Source organism: Hyperolius riggenbachi, chromosome 1 (assembly GCF_040937935.1).
Source record: "Hyperolius riggenbachi isolate aHypRig1 chromosome 1, aHypRig1.pri, whole genome shotgun sequence".
Taxonomy (NCBI): Eukaryota; Metazoa; Chordata; class Amphibia; order Anura; family Hyperoliidae; genus Hyperolius; species Hyperolius riggenbachi.
The window spans coordinates 121,130,655-121,151,108 of NC_090646.1; the positions used below are offsets into that span (position 1 = coordinate 121,130,655).

The 20,454-nt window shown below is 45.8% G+C and overlaps 1 protein-coding gene across 3 annotated transcripts in view; it reads left to right on the top strand.

Annotated features, from left to right (window-relative positions):
- The window catches only part of FAM114A1 (family with sequence similarity 114 member A1), a 102,316-nt gene that overhangs the window by 60,762 nt on the left and 21,100 nt on the right, over positions 1 to 20,454 (top strand). For all 3 annotated transcript variants that reach the window (XM_068278456.1, XM_068278455.1, XM_068278457.1), the window contains exons 2-7: positions 4,985 to 5,280; positions 13,418 to 13,505; positions 13,849 to 13,944; positions 15,346 to 15,440; positions 17,844 to 17,978; positions 19,557 to 19,709. In XM_068278456.1, the coding sequence (XP_068134557.1) occupies positions 4,985 to 5,280; positions 13,418 to 13,505; positions 13,849 to 13,944; positions 15,346 to 15,440; positions 17,844 to 17,978; positions 19,557 to 19,709 (863 nt within the window). The remainder of the gene's footprint in view (positions 1 to 4,984; positions 5,281 to 13,417; positions 13,506 to 13,848; positions 13,945 to 15,345; positions 15,441 to 17,843; positions 17,979 to 19,556; positions 19,710 to 20,454) is intronic.

Genomic DNA, 20,454 nt, shown 5'->3' on the forward strand with positions numbered 1-20,454 from the left:
GTATCCGGTCCGTTTGCATCCGTTTTGCGTGCGGTATGAACACGGTTGCGGTCCGGATCCGTTTGAGATAACAAGCTGTATAATAATACCTGGGGTCTGGGAGGTCGGCAGAAGCTCTGGGGTCGTTGTAGGGCCTCACCTCCTCGTTATCAGACGTATCGGACATGTTGCTGCCGGGGAGCACCAGTGTGAGGTTGCTGCTGCTCCACTCTGTGGGCGCTGGGCCCATGTGTCCCCGTCCAGGATGGCCGCTGTAGCATGGAGGAAGCTTGGGAGGTGGGGTGGAGCGTCCGTTTTTTACGGCCAGTGTGTTGTGCACTCTCTGGTTCTCATTGGTTTGTATTGGCCGGATGCAACAGTCCGGCTCCTCTCCGGATACGTCTGCCGGAGGAGCCGGACCAAAAAATAGCGCATGTTGGATCTTACGCCGGAGTCCGGATCCGGTCCGGACGGAACGGACGCATGTGAATGGACGCATAGACTTTCATTGCTGTGCCGTGCGTCCGTTCCGCATGCGGTCCGGCTCCGGCACGGCGATTCCGGACGGTGACCCCCAATGTGAACCGGGCCTTACTGTGCAGGGAGACATCATTAATATAGATGCAGACTCCCTGTGGTGACTGCCAGTATAATGGATACAGAGGTACCACTGGTAACATTTATTTCTGTATATTTCCGTATGGGGGTGGGTAACAAAAAAAACAACTGGCTTGAGCTTTGCTGGGTGTGATGTTACGCTCAGACAGCACCTTTGTACTTTGTACCTTAATGTTTAAGGAATGACTCATTCTTTTTTGCACTGCTGGATTACTGTGCTACTTTGAATCTCTCCAGAAAACCTGAGTAAACATCATCTATTTTGGCAAATGTAAAAATAGAACGTCTATAATTTGTCAATATAAATAAATGCACATACATTTTTTTTCTTCTTTTTGAGTGCAGGTGAGTTTGCACCACATGAACCGGAATTACTGTGGGCTGAACTGGATTTTGCACAGGGCTGGTCAGATTTAGAAGATGATTAATCGAGTTAATAGTAATCAAACGTTTGCCTTCCCTATCTGATTACTTCAACCTACAAAAGTTCTACTCATTCTGAAAGCCCCTTTTAGGGCCCATTCACACTCAGACGGTTACAATCACTATCTCAGGTTCTCTTTAACCATTTCAGCCCGCTGGGATTTTTCACCTTATGCATCAGAGCAATTTTCACCTCCCATTCATTCGCTAATAACTTTATCACTACTTATCACAATTTATTGATCTATATCTCGTTTTTTCCGCCACTAATTAGGCTTTCTTTGGGTGATACATTTTGCTAGGAATTATTTTTTTATAAATGCATTTTAACAGGATTAATAAATTAATCAGAAAAAAATGGAAAAAATTCATTTCTCAGTTTTCGGCCATTATAGCATTTAAAATAATCCACGCTACCATAATTAAAACCTATGTTTTTTATTTGCCTGTTTGTCTCGGTTATGACACCATTTCAATTTTGTCCCTATCACAATGGATGGTGGCAATATTTTATTTGGAAATAAAGGTGCATTTTTTCCGTTTTGCGTCCATCGCTATTTACAAGCTTATAATTTAAAAAATGTTCGTAGTATACCACCTTCAAATGCATATTTAAAAAGTTCAGACCCTTCGGTAACTATTTTGTCTTTTTTTTTTTGTCTTTTTTTTTTTCCATAAATTTTATTTGGGTAAAATTTTGGTGTGGGAAATAGTTAATTTTTAATGTTATTATATGTGTAAAACCTATGTAGATGTAGTTTTACTATTTGGCCACAATATCGCTACCTTGAGGGTTTTTTTTTCCCCCTCCTTGTGCTTCTCGCTAAGCGCAAGCACAAGGGGGATGCGGAAATTTTTACATGTAGAAAGACTGAAGCCTCATGTAAGAGCAGTTCGGTTTTTCTGTTGGGGACACGGATCGGTGATCGGGAACCATGTTCCCGTTCACTGATCCCAGGTCTACCGGGGGACACCGCAGCAGAGCAGCTGCCCTGATGTGAGCTTCACGTTCGGGTGGCAGAAATGGTTAATGATGAAGGATCTAAACTTTTCTGCTTAAAGTAGCCATGAACTAAGGAAAATATTTTGTGGATTAAGCCCATGGTGGGTTAGATTAGCTGTACCTGACCTTCCTCAGGGTGCTTGTTGTCTTCAGGGTCCCTCCCATTTCCCTATCCTTCTCTCGCACAACTCCCAATACTTAACTGGGCGCGTGCGAGTCTGAACCGTGCATTCGCAGTGAAAGAAAGCACTTGTGCACGTCTTTTGTGCGCAAACCCTTCCTTTTACTGGGCATGCACGGTTCAGATTTCGCAGTTCAGTTTTGTTTGTGTATGGCCACGGGCACTGCCTCCACCTTATACAACTGACGGGACAGTCAAATATTAAAGGGTCGGGGAGATGGATGGACCCTGATATGACTAGTATGAAGAAGCAGGCACGGATTTACCATAAGGCACGTGCCTACGGGTGCCTGATGGTGGAGAGGCGGCTTACTCCCCTCCTTGAGTGACTCCATCCCTCTTCCCCTATGCAAAAGTCCCAAGCAGAGCGTAAATGAGAGGTTACTCACACAGCTCTCAGCATTCCATGGATGAGATCTCCCTTCAGTCTGAGGCCCTAGTAGCTACCACTTAATACTGTGGGTACCTCTGGCTACCTAAAAACGCAATATAAATGTTGTGTGTCTAATGCTAAGGGCCACCTGTAACTGCCTGTAAAGGGCAAAGGAAGTAAGGGAGAAGTGACAGCAGGGAAAGCCGACACACGTGCGGTTCGGCAGGAGTTTGTAGATTCATGGACAGCAAAGTCTAAGGTGCCAGGACATCTGTGCCTACAGGCTCCTGTGATGTAAAGCGGGATAAAACTCTGACATAACATTCAATAAAAAATGTGATTTTCTACCTTTAATTACCCATGCAGCTATCATATTTGCTTTTGTGCACAAGTAATATTGTCTGTTTACAAATTACAATTTCCCAAAGTGTAACGATTGGGGAATTATCTCCGAGGTCAGCACACAAGCTGTGCGCTGACACTGCGGAAATCCTCCACAAGCGTCTGAATAAGAGAACCCAGATTTGGTGCGAAGCACCTGTAGAGGGGAATTCCCACCGGCAGATGGAGCTGTGGAGTACAGAGGAACAAACCCTCTGCACTGCCACAGATGCCAGATAGGAATTGTACGAAGGGAAGCAATGCAGGACAAGATAGCCCCTAATGAGAGAGAGAGAGAGAGAGAGCACAGAGACAGAATGTATGTATGTCCACCAATCTAGTCGCCACACCAGCGAAGACCAAGTGGGAAAGCAATCGCCAGAATGGCGATCGCTAATAGTGACACGAGACTGAGTAAAGACAGAGCATAGGTGAAGTAAGAAAGGCACAGCAAACAATAACAATCAGAACGCCAAGGAAAATAACAAACGCACTTGCTAAACGCGGTCTCCGCACGAAAAGCGCAACAGAGACAAAACACACCAACCCTGAATAACAAAAGAACACAGGAACCACAAACAAACAACAAAGACGCTTGCTAATCGGTTGCCTTACCTCAGGCAACAGCAAGCGTTTAATCCAGACCGACAGATAGGCCGACAACAGAAACAAGTGAGAAAGGACCCACTGCTCTTCCGAAAGAGCGAGTGCGATCCACACAACAAGACAAACAGAAGGAGCAACCAGCAGCAACTGCAGCTGAGGTTAAACTCCAGGACAGAATACAGGGAGATCCACCGCCTCTAACGCTAGGGCAAGTGCGATCCAAACAGACAGAGCGATTTTCAGTCGGCCGCCGCTGGCGACAGAGCAATCGCAACGGAAAGACAAAACGATTCACTACCGCCAACCGCTGGCGACAGTGCAATCGCAAGGACAAGACAAGACAGAATAGGCAGTACAAATATAACACAAACCTGACTGCACTAAATAGGAATGCAAGGAGCACTCCCAAAGGGTAACTACTCTAAGCTAGCAATAATAGCCTACAATGAGCAGAGGGCTGAGACTCCAGGCAAGTTAGCAGGAACAAACCATCATGACCAGCAAAGAATTCTGGGAGGAGATGGTATTTATACTGCAAGCCATCAAAGGAAGCAGCTAAGCAATTTGCATGACAAGTGGATGCAAATTCCTCATCAGAACAGCAGCTCTGCAACTCACAGAGTGAAGATAGGTCTCTTTTCCAGAGACCTGCAGCACTCAGACCTAAAAAATGGTCAAAAAGCTGTCTGCCTGTGCAGACAGCAGAGCAGATCATTACACAAAGTACAGTTTATCTCCTCTGAAAGCTGCCATTGCATTTTATTGCATAGCTGCTGTATTAATATATAGAATCTATCTAGTGATCACTTCTCAGCTCTCTGCTTCTACAGCAGAGAAAGCTCATTTTCAGCACAGCTAGGAATGTATACTAATTGTACCAGACTAAGGAATGTAAACAAAAGATAATGTCATCACCTCTTTTATGCGGCCAGAAGCTTTCCACTGAACCACGGAGCTTTCCACCGAAGAATAAAGTGTTTAACTTTTTGAATGCTGTTCTGCTACAAATGTTTTTGTGGTAGATTTTATGCTGTAAATCTTTTAGAATAAAAAAAGAAATGCTGAGTTTTATTCCACTTTAATCTACAACATACTATCTCATTTGAGGTGTATTTTAAGAATAAGGAAGCAAGCGGGATCAGATTGGATTATACTGCAGGATAGAAGATGGAAGACAAATTTGTCCTTGTATGCTGCTATTTTGTTGAGCAGCTAGCTATACTTATGGCTCTTGATAGACAAGTAATAAGAATGACAGCTAGACGAAATGGAATCAGTAGGAGATTTGTTTACTCCACGGATTTTGGTGCACAAAAAAAATGAAATGATATCTTTGTAGACAATCCCACTAACTGTAGAGTATGCTGTAATTAATGTTTTTACTCGGATGTTTTAACATAGCTGTTTGCCTTGTTTGTAGCTAAAATGTCGAGTGAGGAAAGTAAAGCAGACGAGGACAGTGCTGGGGATAGTACGGAGACTGTACAAGCTAAGATGGCAGACCTGGTGTTGGGTGAGAATTGGAAGGTCGCTCCAGAAGAAAGCCCACAGAGCAGCCAGGAGCACCAGACACCTGATTCTGAGCCAGCTCCAAACTCCGAAGCACCAATAACCCAACAGCCGAAAACCCAGGATAACCCGCTGGAGTGTTGTGAATCTGTGAGCTTGGAGCCACCAGCTGATAACCCACCCAACCAAGAAGAGCAGGAACATCCTGTAAGTCTGTTTTTTCCCTACATAGTCCTGTGAACTAGAGATTAGTGATAGGATGCTAGTTTTCAAATGTGTTCAAAAAGTGGGTGTGGTCATGGGCGGAGGCAAATGTACAGTCCAAACCACTGCCCGCTTGATCACCACAACTCAATGTACTCCTTCCCACCTGCCCTTTCCCTGGCTCACCCAAACTTCCCCCACCATATTACTCCCAACCTTTTGCCCCCCTCCACCACTACCACATGCTATTCCTCCACCTGCTTCCTTAGCTTGTCCCCCTACTTTCTCCCTCCACCCTCTCATCCCTAGACCCCCACTGGTCCCTAAACTACCAGCCACCTCCCTCCCAGCCCCACCACACTCCTCTTGCATCTGCAGACCTCACCATAATAATCTCATTCCCATCCCTACAACCCCCAGGCACTCTCTCCCTCTGTTTTGTGGTTTCTGGAATGCCAGATCTGTCCGCAACAAGTTCACATCCAACCATGAGCTCTTCCTCTTCAAATTATTATTATTATTTATTTATAAAGCGCCAACATATTACGCAGCGCTGAACATTAATTTAGGTTACAGACAATATTTAGGGGTGACATACAGCAATATGACAATACAGGAATACAAGAAAACCAGATCATACACCATAGCATGAGTACCAGGTAATGCTTAGTCAGTCACTGGATGGAGCATGGAGATTAGGCAAGTTAGGTTCACTCAGATGCATAGCATGGGTGCACAGTAATGGAGGTGCAAGATCAGGTAGGACACAAAAGGAGGAGGACCCTGCCCAAAGGCTTACAATCTAGAGGGAGAGGTAAGGACACGAATGGTAGGGGACCAGAGTTCAGCTGTAGGTTTAGAGCACTTGTGAGGGGTGGTAGGCCAGAGTGAAAAGGTGAGTTTTGAGGGCTTTCTTGAAGATGTTGAAGGAGGGGGCTGCCCTAATGGGTGGAGGTAGGGAGTTCCATAGTGTTGGAGCAGCTCTTGAGAAGTCCTGGAGGCTTGCTCGCCCTCACCTTGCTCGCCCTCACCTTGCTCGCCCTCACAGAGACATGGCTCACCCCCTCTGACTGTACCGCAGCCGCTGCTCTCTGAACCTAGCTGCCATCCAGACATAAGGAGACAACACGACTGGAGGAGGGGTGGGTCTGCTTCTTTCTGCATCCTGCACCTTCCGGGTCCTATCACCACCCCCTTCCCTGCACTTCTCATCCTTTGAGGCCCATGCAATCTGCCTGTACCAACCTCTCCCAGCCATCATTGCGGTCCTATATCACCCTGCATCTGCTCCAACTTCACTCTTCCTTGACAAACTGGCCTCCTATTCTCAAAGTCCACCTCCCTCAGCAACCTGGACATCGCACCTTTCCCTATCACCTCCTCACCTTCACCATTTCCCCATCAACCACTTCTCACCCCACCCATCAGCCTGGTGGATGGCAGAGAGACCTAATCTCAGCCCAAATGTCCTAGCAAGTCCCCTTCTCTCCCTCTCCTCCCACCTACCCACCCTCACATGCCCCAATGAGGCGGCTGCACAATATAACCTGGCCCTCTCATTTGTTTTAGATCAAGCTGCCCCCTCAATCTTCTGCCATAACAAGCCCCCAAACCCCCAACCTTGGCACAATATCCACACACGCAACCTCAGGAAAGTAACTCGAGCAGCTGAACGGAAATGGAGGAAATCACGTCTCAATTCTGACTTCCTAGATTACAAGGCCAAACTCCTACTCTTCCACACTGCCCTCTCTGAGGCTAAACAAAGGTACTTTGCAGCACTGATTGGTACCCAAGCTTCCAACCCTCGACGGCTTTTTGCTACCTTCAATTCCCTTCTCAACCCCACTCCTCCACCTCCCAGCTCCTCCCTCTCAGCCAACGACTTTGCCAACCGCTTCACCACTAAAATTGCAACAATATGCAATGAAATTTCCCTCCTCCATTCCTCCCTTCCCAATACCTCTCCGGTTGTCCCCTTGCCTTCCCTACCAGCTGTTCTCCTGTCTCATCAACCCCTCACCTCTTTTCCTATTGCCACCATTGATTAAGTCAGCCTGCTGCTAGCAGCTAACCCCCCCCCCCTCCCCGACACCTCCTCCCCCTGCGATCCTGTACCCACAAATACCCTTCACCCCCACTTCCCTGACCTGGCCCCAGTCCTCCCCTCCTTGTTCAACCTCTCCCTTTCCACAGGCACCTTCCCCAAAGCCTTTCGAACAGGCCGCTGCACTTCCCCTGCTGAAAAAAAACCTCATTCAACCCATCCGTACCCTCAAACTACCGCTCAATCTCCCTCCTTCCCTATGCCTCTAAACTCCTCGAACGCCTTGTCCACCAACGCATTACCCAATACATCAACACCAATGCCCTACTTGACCTCCTACAGTCTGGATTCCAACCTGCACTCTCAACTGAAACAGCCCTTGCCAAGGTGGTCAACGACCTTACCCTTGCCAGGGCCAAAGGCAGTTATTCCATCCTGCTCCTCCTTGACCTTTCTGCAGCATTTGATACTGTAGACCACCCCCTCCTCCTCCAATCAATACAGCCCATGGGCATCCATGGTCTTGCCTTGGCCTGGATCTCCTCCTACCTATCCAATCGCTCCTTCACAACTTCCTTCAATGTACCTCCTCAACCCCTGCCCCCCTCTCAGTCGGGGTCCCCCAGGGCTCTGTTTAGGGCCCCCTTCTTTTCTCCATATACACTTCCTCATTAAGCAAGCTTATCTCCTTCCTGGGCTTTAAATACCATCTTTATGCCGATGACACTCAGATTTACCTCCATACCCCTGATCTCTCATCCTCCACCATAAACAAGGTCTCCTTATGTTTCCCAACAATTTCCTCCTGGATGGCAGCTAGGCTCCTGAAGCATAACCTAGACAAAACTGAGTTACTGATCTTTCCACCCCATGCTGCTGCACCCCTCCCAGATTTCCACCTCACAATCGACAACACAACCATTCGCCCTACCTCCCCAGGCCCGCTGTCTGGGTGTCACCTTGGACCCTGTCCTCTCCTTCATCCCTCACATCCAAAACATCACCAGAGCCTGCAATTTCCACCTCCGTAATATCTCCAAGATTCGCCCCTTCTTAAGCCCGGACAGGACCAAACTGCTCATCCATGCCCTCATCATCTCCCACCTTGATTACTGTAACGCCCTCCTTTCTGGCCTCCCCTTGAAACGCACTGCCCCCCTTCAATCAGTGATGAACGCGGCTGCAAGACTCATCCATTCTTCGCACCGCTATGCATCCACATCTCCCCTCTGTAAATCCCTGCACTGGCCCCCTATCCGTTTCAGGATAAGTTTCAAGATTCTATGCCTGGCGTATAAATCTGTGCACAAAAACCTGCCCTACCTACATCTCAGCACTTGTTCACAGGTATACACCAGGTCGCCCCCTCCGATCCTCCAATGACCTTCTCCGCACCGCCCCACACATTTCCCGCTACCATGCCCGCCTGCAGGATTTCTCTAGAGCCGCCGCCACCCTCTGGAATGCCCTTCCACCGCCCATCAGACTTTCTCCCTCCTTCAACACATTCAAGCAAGCCCTCAAAACCCACCTCTTTAAAGGGAACCTTCACTGTGGGCGAAAAAAAAAAATTCACTTACCTGAGGCTTTCCCAAGCCTCCTGCAGCCGTCCTGTGCCCGCGCCGGTCCTTCGGTGCCCTCCTGTCTCGCGCGGGCACAGGACGGCTGCAGGAGGCTTGGGAAAGCCTCAGGTAAGTGAATTTGTTTTTTTCGCCCACAGTTAAGGTTCCCTTTATCGTGTGCTCCTGTCCTATGACAGCCTGTACTTGCATTACTGGGCCTACCTAACCAGCCCATATCGCATGATCATGTATTTTGTACAATTTCCCTTGTATAACTTTGCTCTATGTTGTATAACCTTGTTATGTCTGCCATCCTTGTATCATTGTATATATTTATTGTCCAGCGCTGCGTAATATTTTGGTGCTTTATTAATACAATTAATAATAATAATAATACATGATCCTAGCAATGGTGAAATTCAAAGACCCACAGCCCAGTAAAACATAGGATTTAAAGACCAACTGTAACGAGGGATATGGAGGCTGCTGTATTTATTTGCCTGGCTGTCCTGCTGATCCTCTGCCTCTAATACTTTCAGCCATAGACCCTGAACAAGCATGCAGCAGATCAGGTGTTTCTAATGCTGGGAACACACGAGACGTTTTTTTTCCACGCTATTCTACGCTCTATCGATTTACCACTCAATTCTCCGCTCAATTCTCATATCTTCCTCTCGTTTTTCTTATCTTTTTTCCATTTACTTCTATGAGGATTCGAGCGGTAAAACGATTGAGCAGAATATCGGACATGACGGAATTTATCAATCAAACGCATCTATCGTGCGGGAAAATGAAACGTGCGTTCCCAGCATAACATTTTTGTCAGATCTGACAAGATTAGCTGCATGCTTGTTCCTGGTGTGATTCAGACACCACAGCAACCAAATAGATCAGCAGGGCTGCCAGGCAACTGGTATTGTTGAGCAGGAAATAAATATGGCAGCCTGCATATCCCTCTTCCTTCTGTTGTCCTTTAAAGAGACTCTGTAACATTAAAAAACGCCCCTGGGGGGTACTCGCCTCGGGTGGGGGAAGCCTCGGGATCCTAATGAGGCTTCCCACGCCGTCCTCTGTCCAACGGGGGTCTCGCTGCAGCCCTCCGAACAGCCGGCGACAGACCCGACTGTGACTTCAATATTTACTTTTGCAGGCTCCAGCGGGGGCGCTGTGGCTGCTGTCGGCTCCGAAGTAGACAGAAATACCCGATCTCAGTCGGGTCCGCTCTATTGCGCAGGCGCCGGAGACTTGCGCCTGCGCAGTAGAGCGGACCCGAAGGCGATCGGGTATTTCCGCCTACTTCGGAGCCGACAGCCGTCAGAGCGCCTGTGCTGGAGCCGGGAAGGTAAATAATGACGTCACCGCTGTACGGAGGGCTGCAGCGAGACCCCCGAGGGACGGAGGATGGCGTGGGAAGCCTCATTAGGATCCTGAGGCTTCCCCCACCCGAGGTGAGTACCCCCCAGGGGACGTTTTCACGTTACAGTTCCTCTTTAAAGCAAACATCCATTCCATTTTTCAACCTTCAATTTTCTCACGTTGGGGCTCCTTGGAAGTTTCTGAAGACAGGTACTTTCATACTGAGCATGTGCGAGCCTGGACTTGCATGCAGTATGGATTTGCTCATCTTCAGATATACTCAGGGACCCGAGTACTTCCAAAGGCTGCCTGAGGAGGGCTGAAGGAGGTATTTGACCAAGCTGATCAAAGAACTCCACTGGCGCCTGGTGGTTCTGCTCACTTCGGGTATACTTTAATTTCATTAGTTGCCCTAGTTACCATAACAACCATGTGAAGTGTGATAAAATAAACCTGTAATAGAATAGACGCTTTTTAGATTATAACTAAGCAATCAGATCCCCCACATAACAATTAGGCAGAATAATACCCTACAAAACAGAGCATTCATCAATGAGTGCACCAAACATCACAAAAGCACATCATTAAGCATCAGCTCCAATCAACATAATAAGGTCCTGGGCACACCATCTTATTGCTCTGCAATGCAACTGTCTGTGCCTATTACACAAATGCTTGTTACCTACCGTATGTTTCTCTCTTTAGCAGAGGTGACCCCATTCATCTATACTGAATGGTAGAGCTCTGTGTTGCACTGAAAATGCACGCAGCAGTGCAGTGTCAGAACATACTGCTGTGCAGCGCATAAATGTGCTTTCTACACACTGAAATATCCACTAATACATAAGGAGCACCCCCCCAATAAAAAATATACAAGTAGGCAGGCAGAGTCCCCTCATGTATTATTAACCTCCCCGGCGTTCTATTGAGATCGCCAGGGAGGCTGCGGGAGGGTTTTTTTTTTTTTATAAAAAAAAAAATCAATTTCATGCAGCCAACTGAAAGTTGGCTGCATGAAAGCCCACTAGAGGGCGCTCCGGAGGCGTTCTTCCGATCGCCTACGGCAAGCATAAGTAACAAGGAAGGCTGCAATGAGCAGCCTTCCTTGTTTGGCTTTCCTCGTCGCCATGGCGACGAGCGGAGTGACGTCATGGACGTCAGCCGACGTCCTGACGTCAGCTGCCTCCGATCCAGCCCTTAGCGCTGGCCGGAACTGATTGGTCCGGCTGCGCAGGGCTCGGGCGGCTGGGGGGACCCTCTTTCGCCGCTGCTCGCGGCGGATCGCCGCAGAGCGGCGGCGATCAGGCAGCACACGCGGCTGGCAAAGTGCCGGCTGCGTGTGCTGCTTTTTATTTGAGGAAAATCGGCCCAGGAGGGCCTGAGCGGCAGCCTCCGGCGGTGATGGACGAGCTGAGCTCGTCCATACCGCTCAGGAGGTTAAGCAGTGCGCTCCAACTGCAAATAACACAAATAGGCAAAATTTCCCATACATAATTGCACACCGCTCAATTGAATGTGTGGAGATTCTGCCTAATTATGAAATTTTAGGTGGTGAGCACTTTACGTGTACTAAGTAGCCAGAGGTTACCGCCAGTATTAGGTAGTCTCAGGAGCCCCCCGCCCCCCCCCAGGCCATCCAAAAATTGCAAGTGGATTTTTAACATGCCTGACTGTGCAGTCTCCCTTCTTTCTCTTCAACGTCCAATGCTCTGTCTCTCATCGTGCAAGAGTGAGATCACTGTAGCCATGGAGATGGGATGCTGAAGATGTGATGCTGGATAACATGAGTATGTGTATGTATGGCATAGGGATTAGGGCTCCTTGACAATCAGGGCCCTAATCCCTATAGCAATCTGGGCACAGAGCCCATAGATCACAAAACTCAGTCCTCGAGCGCCACATCCATGCTTGTTAAGGATTTTGTATTGTTATACCCTGTATGCTGTTGTACAGCGCCACGGAAGATGCTGGTGCTGTATAAATCATTAATAATTATAATAGTCTGTTTCATTCCCCCCCTTATTTTTGTCTAATCACAAGTTGTAATTTGATATTTCCCTTGTGTCACATGACTGCCATGACAGATGGCAGATAAGCTCATTTGAAAGCACAGGATGTTAAAGAGAGTCTGAAGCGAGAATAAATCTCGCTTCAGACCTCATAGATAGCAGGGGCATGTGTGCCCCTGCTAAAACGCCGCTATCCCGCAGCTTAACGGGGGTCCCTGACCCCCCCCCCCCAAATCCCCTCCGTACAGCGGGGGAGCGCTTCCGCATTGGGGCAGGGCTAACCGCCGCAGCCCTGCCTCCCGCGCGTCTATCAGACGCGTACCTCCGCCTCTCCCCCGCCCCTCTCAGTCTTCCTTCACTGAGAGGGGCGGGGGAGAGGAGGCGATGCGCGTCTGATAGACGCGCGGGAGGCAGGGCTGCAGCCGTTAGCCCTGCCTCCAGGAAGAGCAAAATTTACGAGCAAGTTGGTCGTTAATTTTGCAGGGGGGGGGGTTTGGGGGGTCAGGGACCCTCGTTTAGCCGCGGGATAGCGGCGGTTTAGCAGGGGCACACATGCCCCTGCTATCTATGAGCTCTGAAGCGAGATTTATTCTCGCTTCAGAGTCTCTTTAAAGAGAAACTGTAGCCAAGAAATAAACTTTATCCCAATCAGTAGCTGATAGACCCTTTCCCATGAGAAATCTATTCCTTTTCTCAAACGGATCATCAGAGGGCTCTGTATGGCTGGTTTTGTGGTGAAACCCCTCCCATAAATGTCATCGCCTTACAGCACTGAGGTACTGACATCGCGCTGTGGGAGCCTGGTTGCATTGTGGGAAATACTGCCAGCAGTAAAAATGTCACCATGTGATAAATGTCATAATGTAAATCAGGGAGAGGAAAGATTTTACAATGAGCAAACACTGACTAAATCATTTATACATAATAATTGTAAAAAAAATAAGCGCTTTTTTTTTCCTACATTATTTTCACTGGAGTTTCTCTTTACCAATATGTCTGCTTCCATGAATCAGCAAGTAGAAACAGTGCAGATTTTAGGATTGGTATCCGCTCTAACAAAGAAATGTTTTTGTTTAAAGGTTATAATGCTGTTGAGTATCTTATAGAGAAGAGATGGCGTTCTGAGTTCAGGTCCACTTTAAATAAATCTTCTGTTTGTTGTTTAGGACCCAGAAACATCCGCCAAGGGAAGTGGCTGGTCTACCTGGGGAACATGGGGCAAATCCCTGTTATCTTCTGCCGGTGCCACTGTAGGTGAGGTGACTGTCAGTGGTATTAATGAAATGTTAAGCCACTGTAATACAGATGCATTTGTGCATGTTATTTGTGTTTAGGAAAGTTAGAAGCAAAGACATTCATGCAGTGTGAAAGTTTCAAATACAGAAGTCCTCTGATCTGCTGGGCTGAGGAGGCGGAGCTAGTAGAGAGAACACATACAAACTTTTTTTTACAATCAAGCAAATGATATATTTCAAGGCATTAAAATAGATTTTTGATTATTCAGATATTTGCTGTATTGGGGTGGGGGGTGCAGATGGAGAAAATCTAGGAAAGCGTTGATACACACAGAACAAATAACATGGTGTTTTGTGAATAGGTCACAGTCTGTCCGCTGTTAAGGAGAAGGCCGGAGCCACGCTGAGAATGAGGAGCTCTGAGTCTGAGTCTGGCACCTCTGATGCCGGAGAACAAGGTGAGAGAATATTGCACACACCTCTGGGCCAGGGCAGAGGCAAGAGAGGCTCCAGCCTCAGGGCGCAGTGTAGGAGCGGGTGCACAACTCACTCAGTTATCATACCCCTATTGTGTTTGAAGCAGAGAGAAATAAGAAAAGGGAATACATGGCAGTGACTGCAAGCCAGATAACCAGAGATTAAGGGGTTAGGTGCCCTGGGGCGCCTCTTAAGCTCAACACACACCACACACCTTGGTTGTACAGATTTACCAAATCTATGTAGTATAAGGGCCAACAGATTGAAAATACCTTGAATGATTGAATGGAGAAGCTCTTATACTACATGAAAGTGGTAAGATTGAACAACCAAGATTGTATGGTGTGTGTTGAGCATTAGTCTAATAGCAATCAGTGTGTGACAGCTGGAATGGGAGGGATGGAGGGGCGCACTTTGGTGTCTCAGCCTTGGAGGACCTTGTCCCAGCTCTGCTCTGGGTTTATGTCATGTTTATATTCTGAGAGATATCTGGAAAATCGCATGATGTACCAACATTAGAAGTGGCTACTGAAGAAAATGTCGGATGCTGGAATAGGGGGCTTAGCAGTGGAATGAGGGGACTCAGAGTGGACCAGGAAGGCCTTCCATCTACTTAGGTGAGTGTCACTTTTTTTCCTCATGGTGGTTACAAGTATATATTCACATGTTAGCAAGAGCAAGCACGTGCTAGCCTAGCTAAGGTAAAGGTAACGCTAGTTGTGCTAATAGCGCAATGGCTATCATTCATGAAAGTGCTGTCGGTAAATTAAATCCGTGCGGGGAAACACCGCTGACGGTATCTCAGCCTTCTGGCTGGTCATTCATAAAAATGTTGCCTGTTGCGATAGGAGTGCGGAGATATCCCGCTGTAGGCTGTCGGTAGGCATGCGGAAACAGGAGAAGCTGGCCGAGTCCCTCCGTGCGGTGTTCTCTCTGCTGCTGCTTGGGAGGTCTGTCCCATTCACTTACATGTACTCCACATGCCTATTGCTACATCCAGGAGAGCGGTAATCCCCATCTACATACCGCTTGCATAAAGTTTTATGAATTTACATTTTGTTACTTTTCCGCATGGAATCACTGCACAATGCGGTAATTTATCACTCTGCTCGGAAATGTTAGCTTCGCATGCGGAAACAGCCTTTATGAATTGACATTTTGCTCAGTGTTCAGTAAAGTCGGCTGTTTTTAGCATTTCCGCATGCGGGAACGCTTTATGAATGATAGCCAATGTGTTCTATGGAGCTGCTACACATGCTATTTACTGAATACCCTCCAATTAGTGTAAAAGGAGAGCTGAGGAGAGCAAAGCCCAAGCATGTAAGTGAGATTTGATGGCCACAACTCATGTTGAACATTTTCTTTTCTTTTATGATACAAAGAGCCAGGAGAAAAAGATTGCCTAGCAGAACCTTCTTCACCCGCTTCACCTACCCGTGGTGTGTTTTCTACTTTAACAAATGTTGTACAAAACACTGTGAGTATTTATAATAATTTTAGTTTTTCATGCATGTTTAAGTCTTTCTTTAAAGCACACAACAGCAGAGTCTGTGGCAGCCTTTCTGAAATACTGTAAGAGAGCTGTGAAGAGAGTCACATGATTGGCTGAACAGTCACTGGTAACACTGCAATTCTTTTTACTATTGGACAGTTTTTTTGTTTTATTTTACAGAAAATACCTACATTTGAAAACTAAAATATTTTTAGCTGTGCCCTAAAACCTATAAAATCTTCAAAGATGCTGTAAGAACGAGCTTCCCGGTACCTTTCCAGTAGGCTGGAGGCGGGACAGGAAATGCCACTGTAACAGAAAGTGAAATCATCTCTCCAATAGCGGATATGGAGAACAGAGCATTAAAAAGTGCTGTAAATACTACAAGTATCCAAAAGAGTATAATATAGTTGCAGGATAACCTCAGTTGGCTCAGACTGTACACCAAATGTGTAGTATGGATACAGAGGCGCCAAGAGGATAAAATAATCTAAAAAGTTTAAAACATGAGGCGGCAGTGGTGGACTTACCTCCTCCAAGCAGACACAAAAATTGCTAATGTGTTTGTCAAATACAACAAGTTTATTTATATACTCCGGGGAACAGTGCAACGCGTTTCGCATGTTTGATCCTGCTTCATCAGGCAATAACAGAGCAATAGCATATGTGGTCAGTAGAAGAGCCAGGCACCTCTGGACAAAGGTGTACACAGGTAATGAGCAAATATGCAGCAGAGGCATGGTTAGGAAGACTGCACCTCCGGGCATCACCATGCATCAGAATGTGGTCAAGGGTGAAGCCAAATGTACAAATGCTGTTTAGATAGCCAGACGTGCCCTTTCCCCTGTTCAAATAGCCAGTGTGTCCCCTATAGATAGCCAAGTGTGTGCCCCCCCCCCCCCCCCCCCCCATTTAGATAGCCAAATGTGCCCTCCTTTACATAGCCAGAAGTAACAGCAGAAGACTCACTGGCTCCAACATTCCAGCAATGACGTAATCTTTCCCCTGAAGCGCACCCAGGGTCCTCTCCTTGGTAACAGTGGTGTCTCTTGTCACATGATGCTGCTGTTACCAAGAAGTGGATGCTGAGCGTGCTGCAGAGGAGAGATGGCATCATCGATGGAACATAGGAGCGTTCTGTTATTAATGTTGCCAAACTCCTCGGCAGGGGGATGGAGGTAAGGGGGGCCAGCGCGCCACTTATCACACACTTGGGGGTGTGGTGGTTACACTGAGCGACCTCACAGTGGTGCGCCTGGGGACATATGTTCCCCCTTGTCCCCACATAGCTATGCCTCTTCAAATATGCAAAGGCACTTATCTACTGGTAATTCTAAATTGTGGCTCATAATTAAAGTGTAATGATGTGGGAGATTGGCTCAGATTAGCAAATAATACTCTCCCATACCACCAGGCAATCTATCAAGCAGAGGTGCTCACCACTGGTTTAATAAGATATGGTCAGAGTGGGAACATTCCCCTCATACGAAGTTGTAGTATACTAATAATTTCTCATATGGAATATTTGCAGCATTGTACTCACTGTTCCGGCATTCTCTATATTTTGGAGACTTACTTTTTTAAAGTTTGGGTTAGTCAACGCATATTATGTCAATTCTGCTTTTTTTTTCTTTCTTTTTTTTTTGTACTGTTAACATGTCTGGTTTATTTTGTGTATTTGCACTATGCCTTGATCTTTATTACATGGCTGTATAACACTTTGGGCTTGATTCACTATACCATGCTAACACATACTGCGGTCGCGTTATGCCTTTAGCACGCAATGTGACGTGTGCATATGTTTACATGCATAAAGGTTTGCGATCGCGTGCTAACAAAGGTCTTCGCGTGTTAAAGCAGCAGTTAACACGCAAAGACCTTTGTTTGCGAGCGCAAACCTTTACGCGCGTAAACATATGCACGCGTCACAATGTGCACTAAACGCATAGCGCGACCGTGTAATGAATCAATCCCTTTATGCAGTTCTCCTGTCTTCAGTTACATATCACTGACTGTGCAATTAGTCTGCGTGATCCTCGCACAATGTTATAACAACTTGCCTACTTTACTTTTTCTTAAAAAACCTGTGTGATTTCATTATAAAGAATGAAAAACAAAAAGAGAGTACATCTCTATTAAGGGGCCATTGTAAAGTATAAAATAATATAGCACATTTTAGATCTCCTATAGTATACGATCAGTGGACCTACAAATAGCAATAAACAGTGACTAGTGCTTTCCATTCATTTTTTGCATGTTGTTAGAAAAGTAGTAATAAATGGAGTAGCCTTCATGCATAGCAGTATGAGTAACACTGGCCTGCATTATGTCAGTGAGTTGTATCAGTGCAGTACTGAACAGAATAACACAGGGAATATTGTTTTCTAGGGTAAGAGCGTTCTGAGCGGTGGCCTGGATGCCTTGGAATACATTGGTAAGAAGACTATGAATGTACTCGCTGAAAGTGATCCTGGCTTTAAGAAAACTAAAATACTGATGGAGAAGACAGCATCGTTATCCCAGGTGCATACATAGTGTTCATTATACTGTATATACTGTATATGAGTAGGAGTTGCTGTTAAAGGACATCCAAGATGAAAATAAACTGAGTTAAACAATTGTATCTGTCCTCCTCCTCCTCCTAAAGTGACTTTTTTTTAGCTATCCCTCAGTTTTATTATTAAATCTACTTTTTAAGTTTTTACTGTTTCATGGCCTCTTCTCAATGACACATTCATTGAAATATGCCAGGGCTAAAATCTATGAACAATTGATCCTTTTTTATCTCTTTCCTGCTTTCAGAAGCTATTTACTGCCAGGAAAGTGTTTTATGGCTGCAATTCCTTATCATTGAGGGTTACGCTATAGTCCGACTAGGTCCCGACCCAGACAGAAACTGTCACTTGCATACCTAATTTTTAACTGTTTCAGGCAGAGAAAGAAAAAAAAAAAAGGAACACCGCATAGTTATTTGTGTGCTTAGAACTGTAGATACACATGTCTATCTCATCATGTCACATGTCACCTCGGTTTTCCTTTAAGTGTGTTTTACCTTTTAGAGAGGGACTGAGGAGCTGTTCAAGGACCACTATCATGAAAAATTGTAGAATTATAAATACATTTAAAATGTACTTTCCTTCCTAAGTAAAATGAACAATAAATAACTTTTTCCTATGTTACTGTCACAGTAGGTAATAAAAAGTGGACAGATCTGACAGATTTTGGACCAGTCCATTTCATCATAGAAGATTCTCAGTATTGTGTAGCAAAAGCACTCAGTGGAAAGGATCTATGCAAACATACTGGCCAGTAGGGATGGGCGCGGCTTCGGGTGAGTCCGGATAGTGCTATCCGGATCTCATCCAGTAATGCTGTGCGGGGGGGGGGGGGGGGGTTCAAGCTTACCTGTCTGACGTCTTCTTAGGTATGTCCCTCGGCGCCTCCAATGATGCGGTCCACGTGTGTAAGATAGCACTATCCGGACTCGGCCGAAGTTGCGCCCATCCCTGCTGGCCAGCCTCTGTCCTGAATTGAACACTATTTTGTCAATTGAACTGAGCAACTACTGTTCAGTAAATGCTTTTGTAAATAAAGAAGTACCTGAGAATCCCCCATGAGGAGATGGGCTAATCCAAAACCTGTTGGATCTATGAGATTATTTCTGCTAACTATAGGTCATAGTAAAATAAGATAAAAAGTATAGGGTTTTGTTGTTTTTTTTTTGGTTTTTTTTTTACTCTGGAAGAAGTCTACATTTTAGGTAGGTAGGTACATCCACAGGTATGTTTTTTTACAATTTTCTACAGATAATTTTAATGAAAATACACTTAGTTATCTTTGTGTGTGTCACACACAGCACACACACCATACACACCATACACACACACACACCACACACACCCACGGCCAGCACTACCATAGGGACAACCTGGGCCATTTCCCCATGGTCCCGAGTCTCCAACCAGCTTGGGGACCTTTGGCAGTGAATTAGTGGGCAGGAGGCCCTATTGTAGAACCGGCCCTGAAGAGAGCTCATAAAGAACAAGACTTTTTTTATTCATTTTTTTTTTTTTTTTTAATTTTCTCATTGCGGTGGTATAGATGCTGCGGGAAGCTAAGGAGAAGGAGAAGCAGAGACTGGCAGAACAAGTGTCAGATGAGAGGACGGCTCACTATGGTATGTTATTTGATGAGTACCAGGGCCTGTCACACCTCGAGGCTTTGGAAATCCTGTCTAATGAAAGTGAGACAAAGGTAAGACATGAAAAAGAGGCTTCACTTTTGTCACTGGTTATATGAGATGGAGAATATGATCCTCACTATGACTCACACAATTATCCAGCCTTTAGTAATCTGAAGATGTGTTTTTTCTCTCTCTCTCTCTTTCTTTTTTTTTTTTTTGGGGGGGGGGGGGTGATTGTTTGTGTCCTTGCTGTGTTATTTTGTTTTTGTTTTTCTCTTTTTAACCATGTAAAAACACACTTGAATTGAGTGGAATGCGGAGGCTGACATATTTATTTCCTTTTGAAAAAAGGAATATGTTCCCATATTGCATGATAGTGCAGGAGCCTCTCGCCTTTTCTTGCGGCTAGAATGGTTAAATTTAGCTATTAGAGGGTTATCAATTGAAAATGTCTTGTTCTGTACTTTCCTGCAATAATAATACACCATCAGATTGAATTAAAATTTGCACACAAATTACTATAACCTTATTTACAATAATAACAGTACTGTAATTGCTTAAATTGTGTTGGATCTCAGGGAAATACTAAAAGTTCCTCAACCCTGTTCTCTAAACAATATGTGGACAGTGGACCTATGCTTAGCTGTGCTTAAAGTGGAAGAAAACTCCTACATGACTTTCAATAAAAATGTGTTTTCCTACTGTTTATTACCCATTCAGTTGCCATATTTGCTTTTGTGCTCAAGTAATCTGGTCTGTTTACAAATTACAAGGTCCCAAAGTACAGTGTATCTGCTCTGAAAGCTGCCATTGCAT